The sequence below is a fragment of the Anas platyrhynchos genome, chromosome 4 (genome assembly GCF_047663525.1).
Source record: "Anas platyrhynchos isolate ZD024472 breed Pekin duck chromosome 4, IASCAAS_PekinDuck_T2T, whole genome shotgun sequence".
In the NCBI taxonomy this organism is placed as follows: Eukaryota; Metazoa; Chordata; class Aves; order Anseriformes; family Anatidae; genus Anas; species Anas platyrhynchos.
In genome coordinates, this window is record NC_092590.1 from 23,457,311 (window position 1) to 23,466,084 (window position 8,774).

An 8,774-nucleotide genomic window follows, 5' to 3' on the forward strand; every position below is an offset into this window, starting at 1 on the left:
CTGGTAACTTTCCACCTGGCCAAAATGAGGCAGCATTTGCCAGCAGTGATCCTTGCAGCTGTGTCATTTCTGATTCCAGGATCACTTGTGTTATTCACCCAAAATGCTGTTCTTCATTATTATTGTTGCAAGCTCTGATATATGGAAAATTGTTGTTCTCTCCACTGTGTTATGTGGTAAGAGCTTGAGACAAAAGAAAAGTCTCAGTTCTCCCCACAGTGTCTCTTAAAATTAGAATGTGTTATTGAGAGTTTTCTTGTTTAAAGGGTCAGAAAGGGAACACAGGGCTGAGAATTGCTACCTGGGGCATGAGCTTTGATGCTCCTTTCCCTTGTACCCTAGGTTGGTTAATGGAGCTCTCTGAGATTATCATAGTAAGAGTAACTGGCATCCCAGCACGTGATTTTCTGGTTTTTGAATTACTTTGCAAGTTGTATGTGTTTGTTTTTTTCCTTCTGCTATGCCCCACAGTATGTCTTAAGCTCTTCTTGTTGTTTGTTTTTAAGAACCGAGGGCTGCTCCTTCCCTAACAAGTATAGGGCAGAGAGTAGAGGTCTTCACCTTCAAAAACGTAGGGAAGAGTCTATCTGTGGTCATAAATTCTTCCCTTCACTCTCTGCAGTTCCGCTCTCAGTGCTCTTTAGAGATGTTTATCCTTCAGAGCCAGCCTGAAGGTCCTACCTTGTTCTCATCCAAAAGATGTGTGTCTCAGTTCTGTCCCCAGGTAGCATGCTTTCTGGACCGAGGAGTACTGTATATGTTAGATGGGCTTTGTCTTCCTGTGTTACTAGAATATATTAGCAGGCTATTCAGGACAGGCTTCCCTCTGTTCAAGTGTGAAATACAAGGGAATAGTGATTTTGATGTTGACTTTACAGTGTACCTGTCTGTGAGGTGCAAATGGATCAAGGCAGGGGTATTGTCTGTGGCCCAGGCTCATTTGACTGTAGTAGTAAAAAGACTCTGCAAAATCAACAACTTGCCAGCTGTACAAAGCTGGATATTTAGTTTACACTTCGAGCAAGTGTTATGCACATATATCAGTGCTGCTTTTGGGGGAATGGCTATTTAATTGACAGTTTTGAACTCATACACCAAGTATCCTAGTGGAAAGTACTGCCTGGAATTTGCCACAGGCTGTATATATGTATAAGCATGTAAGCAGAAATAAGGAGCTTCTTGCCTGTGTTTTCATAATGTATTATTTTACCTACTGTCTCTTCCCCAGTGCAATTTTCCTGTCTCAGTGTTCCTCACTTTTCCTTTTTAATAGCTTTCACTTTTCCTTTGTTTATGCCATTTTATTTTTTCTGGAATATTCAAGAATATTTATTATTTCATTTACACCCATCTTAAATTTCTTTTGCTTCCTCTTAGTTCTTTCATTACTCATTCACACATAAAATTGCCCCCCAAATTTGGTACCTTTTTTATATTACAGTTTGACATTGTCTTTGGTATTGTTGTAGCCAACTAGGATCTTCTCTAAAACATCAAAGGCCATAAGCAACATTGTCAGTGAGGTAAATGAGAAATGAATGGTTACAGTGTGTTTTAAGGATTTCTCATAAGAAACCATTAGGAATGTGTGGAGGAAGGAGAAAAGGAAGAGAAAGGGTAGAAGCAAGCAAGTAAAGGTTCCTAAGACTAGTGCAGTAAGCACCTGGATTTTCTTCACAGTCATGTGGTTCAATAGGTTGCAACCTCATCATTTGCTACTAGGAAGAAAACACACCACCTATCTAAGTGTTTAGATATTGACTGTTAGGGAAGGGAGAAGAAAGGGCTAAACCAGATACAAAGAGGCACTGTTGCTCATAGGAAGAGAAAAAAAAGGAAAAAAAAAAAAACAGAATGAGCCTAAAAGTTCAAGGTAGAAGCTGTCTCCCTTTGTCAAGAACTGATTTAAACAAAGAAGTTGAAATACATCAGACCTCATCTAGTATGTGCACTTCCTTTGTCTGAGCAATCAAAAGTGATTGCTACCTATTCAGGTAATTCAAAAATCAAAACTTATCTATAATTGTTCGACCCATTGCTTCTATTCTTCAGGTGCATAGATGTTACCTCCATATAATATTTAGTATCTCATTCCCGCTTTCAGGTGGAGGGGAGGTGCTGGTCTGAAGCTACAACCACCATAGTAAGGGATAACATTCTTTGCATCCTGTTGCTTTTGCATATTGAATTGCTCCAGCTTTCACACACACAAGCAATGCTGGGAGATAAGATGTCAAGGAAAGGCAGCTTACAGCAGTTATGGTACCTGCAGGAACCTCCTGCTTCGTGCTGTGATAACCCCTTCACTAGAAAAGTACTGCTCGGTCATCAATTCTATTAGTAACTGCATAGCCTTTTACCTTCCACTACCTCTAGTGTGATTCCAACATTGTTTCCACCTTTTTTTCCCTCCCCTAGGGTACTGTGATAGATGCTCCAGAACCTTGTCAAAAAAACACCTCACTTCTGCATATGAAATAAAAAATGTAGCTGAAATAAACTATTTAACTGAAGACTATGCAAGTGTTAAGTCTTCCTGCTTTTCTCAGGTGGATACATAGACTACATATAAACATGTTAACTGAATCACTGAACAACTCACTTGCCTTCCTTTGCCCAATTAGAGAGCCTGCTCTGCGTTGGATTCACAACAATCCAGCATCTGAAGTTTAAAAACTCTGTATGGGCATGTTCCAATCTCCCTGGTAATTAATAACTCAAGTTGTTAACTATATCCCTAACTACACTATTACTGAAATAATTTGGAAGCCCTCCATTATAGAACACTTTTTCAAGTTAAAAAAAAAATGACTTCACTGTGAGCCAAGAACAATTCATCTACATTGCCCTGTCTTAAAGTATGAAAGCAGCTAAAACCAGCTGGTAGTTTAGTCTACATGACACCTGGCTGCAGCATCCTCAAGCTCAACTTGCTTGGGTTTGCTATTAGAAGTCCCAATAACCATTCTCTCTACTTAAAGCTCCACAGGAAAACTTCCAAGAAAGCTGGCCAGTACCAAGCAGTCATTAGTGTGCTGATTAGCACATCACCTTAAAGATCATGGTTGCAATGTGTTCAGTATACTGAAAACAACAGGAAAAGTTCATGAATATATTAATTTATTTCATGATTGCAGTTTTAGTTCAATTGAACATCAGAGCAAACAACTTTTTGCTTTGTGAAGATATAGGGCAGTTTTGACACAGTATTTCCACCTTCTACAAAGTATGTTTTAAAAACATCATTATGGTCTTGACCACCATAACTTGTCAGTGAAGAAGCTGCAGTTATAAACTCACAGCCTAGTGTTTTAATATAGCTTGTATTTCCAGAAATGCTTTATATTAAATATATCAGATCAAAAATACATCTTTAGAAGAAGTCATTTTAATCCATGTCATAGTGCTGTTGGGTAGCTAGAGACATTGCTAAGTAAACTAGGTATTTCTGAAGATCTCATTAAGAGTTCACATTATTAGATTTTAATCTAGGTGTAGACCACCTAGGTCTTGTGCATAGACAAAATGCATTACCCAGAATTTGGAGGGGTATTAAATATATATACAGGTTCCAATACAAATGTTAGAGAAATTTCATACAAAATGCACTGTGCTGTAGTGAACAAATTTTAAATAAATGCCTCCTCATCTCAAACAGATATCCTATTCATAACTTTCATTCTCAGTTTCCCTAGGAAATATTTTGTTGTCCATTACATCACAACAAGTTTTAAAAAAGTTGATTGAGAACAATTGAACTAATTATGATGTTATGTTTTAGACATACTTCTTGATTTCATCATAAAGTACTAATACAAAAGCTCCGCCCATGCCTCTCAACACATTCGACCAGGCACCTTTGAAGAACGCTTTCGAACCTTCATCTTTAGCTATCTTCTTCCAACAATCAATTGTGCCCTTGTACATAATATCAGCTGTGGAAACAAACAAATGTCAGAAGGCAGAGTCAATTTCAAATTCCCTGTATTTTAAAAATAAAGCAAAGTAAAGCATAACCAAGAATTTGAAATTAAGTGCTTAGTTTTCGGAATCATCATTTTAATTTGCCATAGGAAAATCAAAACAAATCAACTCTCAACCTCTTAAATGAATACCACAGAAATAACCCACAATGCCCTTCCTTTTCTTAATTAGGATTTCTATAAAAGGGCCATTGGTTTTCCATAACAAAATAACCCAGACCTCCCAACAAAGGGACGCTTTCCAATGCTAGAACACCACAAGAGTAGACTTATTCTTACCTCCCTTTCGGCCAGACTGCATCATCATCCTACGTCGCACGGTATCAAAAGGGTATGAAACCAGCCCTGCTACTGCCGTGACAGTCTGGGCAATCATCCAGCTCACTACGATATGCACGTTCTTTGGGTCAGGCAACATACCTGTCATCAAGAACAAATGATGAGAGTCAGTACAGAGGGAAAGGGTGGTGGGAAAGATGATTGGAAGGAACCATCACCCACCAACCCCAGGAGTTGCTCAACCTAAACAACAGGAACATGCCTACAACTTCTCCCTCTGTCCATATTTGACCATGAACAGGTGCAATGAGTGAAGTGAGTTTATAGGATTGTTGGATTTTGTGATATAGAGCCTACTTCGTGCTCCTGACCTCTCTTGGAGAACCTCTCCTCATGTCATGAAGTACAGGGAGCAACAAGCCATCTGTACAAGCCTTAAGAAAACAGAAATAAGAAGAGAAACTATAAGGTGTCTGGAAACACACTGCAAACCCATGGCTTCTGCTCAGAGCAGCGAACTGAGGAAAGCCAAAATGCATTTCAGAAACACCTGTGCTTATTCCAGCAATAGCACCCTGAACTGGTACTAAGCCAAGCCCTGCTTGTCCTCACAGGGCAGCGTGCCCTCGTGGGCCTTTATTTGTTGGATCTTCCCTTGTGTTCACCGCTCCATCCACTTCTTACCCTTGGCCGTGTCATAAACCCCAAAATAGGCTGCTCTGTAGATGATGATGCCCTGGACAGACACACTGAATCCTTGGTACAGGCCCTTCAAGCCGTCGGACTTGAAGATCTTGACGATGCAGTCGCCCAGCCCCGTGAACTCCCTCTCGCTCGCTCCTTTGCCCACATCAGCCGCCAGCCGGGTCCGGGCGAAATCCAGCGGGTAGACGAAGCAGAGGGAGGTGGCACCCGCGGCGCCCCCGGACGCCAGGTTCCCGGCGAAGTAGCGCCAGAACTGCTTGTGCCTGTCCACTCCCCCCAGGAAGATCTGCTTGTACTTGTCCTTGAAGGCGAAGTTGAGGGCCTGGGTGGGGAAGTAGCGGATGACGTTGGCCAGGTTGCCCCTCCAGAAGGAGATGATGCCTTGCTCCTTGGGGATGCGGACGATGCAGTCGATGATGCCCTTGTACTGCTTCTCCGCCGTGATCTGTTTGCTGGCGTGCTGGACCTGTGTGGAGGAAGAGAGGAGGAGGAGGAGGAGGGGAGGGAGGGCAGAGAGAAGGACACAGCGCCGGTCACCCCGCGCCACGGCCGGCCCAAGGGCAGCGCCTCCGCCGCCTGGCCCGGCTCCCGCTGCCCCGGGAGCGTAACCGGAGCCGGCCCAGCACCTGCCCTTATTTAGGCACGCCGGGACGAGCCGGGGACAGCCGAGCCGAGCCGGGACAAGCTGGGACGAGCTGAGCCGAGCCGTGCTGTGCTGTGCCGGCACCACCCGCACGCCCGCCCCGCCGCGACCCCTTCCCCCCCCCCCCTCTTTCCCCCAGCACCCCCAAGGGCAGGCGGCGCCCCCCGAGCCCGCTCACCTGCAGCAGCAGCTTCACCCGCTCGATGGGGGCGACGGCCGTCTTGGAGATGGCGGCAGCGACCCCCCCGGCCAGGAAGTCCTTGAGGAAGCTGAGCGCTTGGTCACCCATCTCGGCAGCGGCTCCGTCACCCCCCACGAGGCGCCCACCTCCCCGCCCGCCCGGCCAAATGGCCCCCGGCCCCGCGCCGCCCCCCTTATAGCCTGCGGCCTCTCGCGATAGGAGGAGGCGGCCCCCCGGGGCGCGCCCATTGGCCGCGACCCCCCGGCGGCCCTCCCCCGGCGGGGGGCGCGAGGCGGTGCCGCCATCTTCTCCACCCCCCCCCTCCTCGGGGCGGCGAGGGCCGGCGGGCTCGGGACGTTTAAAGGGCAAATTAAAGTTATCTGCGGGCCGCCCGGGACGCGGCGCCAGAGCATGTGCCCGCCGTATTAATAGCTCCGGGAGGCTCCGCGGGGGCCGGGGGGCCTGGCAGGGACGCGGCAGTTCAGCGTGTGGCAGAAGCCGGGGGGATGAGGGCGATGTGAAGAAGCAGGAGGGTTTGGGGTGACGGCTCCGTGCGGGGGCTCGCACCGCCACCGGGTCGTGTCCCCACACTGAGGGGCTGCATGGTCCCCTCAGGGGTGGCAGGGTGCTGTGTGGGTGCTCACACACACCAGGAGTGTCCTCCCCAAAGCGAGGACGGGGACGGCTCCTCTGTCTCCGACACCCTTCAGCATGACCTCAAACCCCACCGGCATGGAGGTCTCGCAGTATCCCCGCGTCCCCCATGGCCCGGCTTCCCCACAGAGGGCACGGTGTGACTGACACATGTCCTCCTGAAAGCCTGGCAAGGTCAGAGCCTCCGCAGGAGCCGCAGCCGGTCACCTCCAGCGCACGGAGGGAAGGGACCCCGAGAGGCACGTGCCCGGCAATGCTCGAGTTGCTTGGCTCATGCCAGTTGGGAAAGTTCAGTGAAGGCTGCAGTGAAACCCTGCCTTCACTCGGCACCCAGCACACAGTGAGGTGCACCAGTCCCAAATGAAGATCACACGCCTTCCTCCTTGCTTTCCGTGCTTCTCCTGTGTTCTTTCTAGCTGGCACCCCTAAGAGCTTGTAGTTCCCTGCTGGGTGACTTCATTACATGAAACACTCACATGAGAGCCTTACATACACAAAATACTTACATGCGAATTGTACCGATGAGTTTACCCTAAAAAGGCATTCAAATGTCTTGTAGGACAATGTTTTGCTGAGGAATACTGAGGGCAATAAGGTCAGCTTCAATCTGGTAATATAGTATCAATAATGGAAATAGGATTCACCTTAACGTAGGTGCTAAAAGATTGGCCATTCCACGAAGAGACATTCCCTTCAGGACAGCAAATCTCTTCTCGCTGACGTGTATGTTAGCACGAGTCAATAAGGCTGTAAATTTGATCCGCAGGCTCTCTTGCCCTCTGCTGCTCTTGGGTCTGTTGAGGTAGAGGTCTTTTCTCATGAACCTCAGCTCTGGGAAACCGACAACAGCTGTAACATCCCAGAGTACCCTTTGCACCTTAGCTATCAAGAGCAGATGGAGGCTTTCCCCTGCTTCTAAGAAATTGAAAGAGATCGCCTCAAGAGACCTTTTTCTCAAGCAAGGACTAAAAGCGGGTACAAGCAGAAAGCCTAAAATTAGGCTGTGAGTTGAGGGGTTTATTGTTAAACATACATAGCTACCTGCTGCTTTTGACCTTCCCTTTTTCTTCCTCGTACTTCACTCACCAAATCTAGCGTCTCCTCTTTTCACAGGACAGTAAATTTAACACCTCAGGGCTCCTGCTGCTGGTTTCATGCAGCCCCACAGGATGGCAGTGCTCGCAGCTGCTGCCTGGCTGTCCCTACTTGCTGAGTTCTCGGTGTGTGCTAGTGCCCTGCTGACAGCAGGGTGACAGTGGGTGACAGCAGCGTGGTATCGGGGAGGACAGGGAGGGAGGATCTGCATGGGAGGGAAGGTGTTTTACCTGCTTCTCCTCAACATTACCATAATTCCAGTTAGTTTTTGATGTTATTGTTAGACATCATCATCCTGTTTCACAGAAGCTCTCCAGTTTGATGTATATTTCTGTAGCAGTGATGCTCTTTACCCACAGCCACACAGTAATGCAATGAAAGTGAATTGTCAGTTTTTCTGCTTGTGATCTCCCTTCCCAGAACCCTGATGCCTAGTTTCAAGGGACGCTCAGCTCTTAAACTGTGTTATCAGTGTTAAAAGTAGGGCTAGACCAGTGCATGTGCCTGCTGCTCTGCTTGCTTTCTTTCATTTGTTTTTTGTTCCAAAATTCATATTTTGGATCTTCCCCATGTATGACAATCAATCTTTTTTTATACTACCTCTGGTAGGAAATCAAATGGACTCTGTAAGGGACTTTTCACTAACAACACCAGCACCACCAAGCAAGGATAAGGATTTCCACTCTCTCCAAATGTCGTAAAAAAAGTAAACAAAGATTGTTTTTTCATTGAATTAGTTGGTGTTTAGAGCTCTGTATTCAGAATAGTTACTGATACTTTTTCCCTTTTTCCACAGAATAATGGTTAAGTGGCTGAGGTTGTGGATACTCTGTGCTGCTGACAGCATAAAGACACTGGAATTTGTTCCTAAAATTTTGAGCTAAAAATAATAACCTGGATCTACATTTTCAAAAGAGATTAGTGACTGCATTGTGCTTTGATGTATGAACAGCCAGCTTGAAACACTACAGGAGATCAACTTTCACCAAATATTGTGTGCCCTTCTTTAGCTGAAACTCTAGGAACCTTAGCTCTGAGGCTAGAGATGCAAAATTTAAAAGTGTTTTCTCAGAAGTCAGCAGTTGCGGTCTGACAGCAGACACAAGAGGGAGCGCAAGGAAGCTGTAAAACCACGCTGACCCCCAGCGTAGACAGCGGTGTGTGGACAGTGTATTGCAAGGTGCCAAGAAGATGGCTCTGTTTTGTTTTGTTTTGCTTTCAGGAAAGATTTGTT

General features: G+C 46.4%; 1 protein-coding gene across 1 annotated transcript; it reads right to left on the reverse strand.

Annotated features, from left to right (window-relative positions):
• Window positions 1-3,103: 3,103 nt before the first annotated feature.
• On the reverse strand, window positions 3,104-5,967 carry SLC25A4 (solute carrier family 25 member 4). The gene is made up of 4 exons (XM_038177968.2): window positions 5,789-5,967; window positions 4,947-5,433; window positions 4,263-4,403; window positions 3,104-3,935 (listed from the first exon to the last, which is right to left on the reverse strand). Exons 1-4 carry the CDS (start codon window positions 5,897-5,899, stop codon window positions 3,778-3,780), a joined length of 897 nt encoding a protein of 298 aa, XP_038033896.1. The 5' UTR covers window positions 5,900-5,967; the 3' UTR covers window positions 3,104-3,777.
• Window positions 5,968-8,774: the final 2,807 nt, after the last annotated feature.

Excerpts from the sequence above, each read along its gene's own strand:
- SLC25A4 (XM_038177968.2), bottom strand. The coding sequence starts at position 5,899 with ATGGGTGACCAAGCGCTCAGCTTCCTCAAGGACTTCCTGGCCGGGGGG. Across the intron at positions 5,434-5,788 it reads GGGTGAAGCTGCTGCTGCAG|GTCCAGCACGCCAGCAAACA; the intron begins GTGAGCGGGCTC and ends TCCTCCACACAG. Across the intron at positions 3,936-4,262 it reads GCAGTCTGGCCGAAAGGGAG|CTGATATTATGTACAAGGGC; the intron begins GTAAGAATAAGT and ends TTGTTTCCACAG.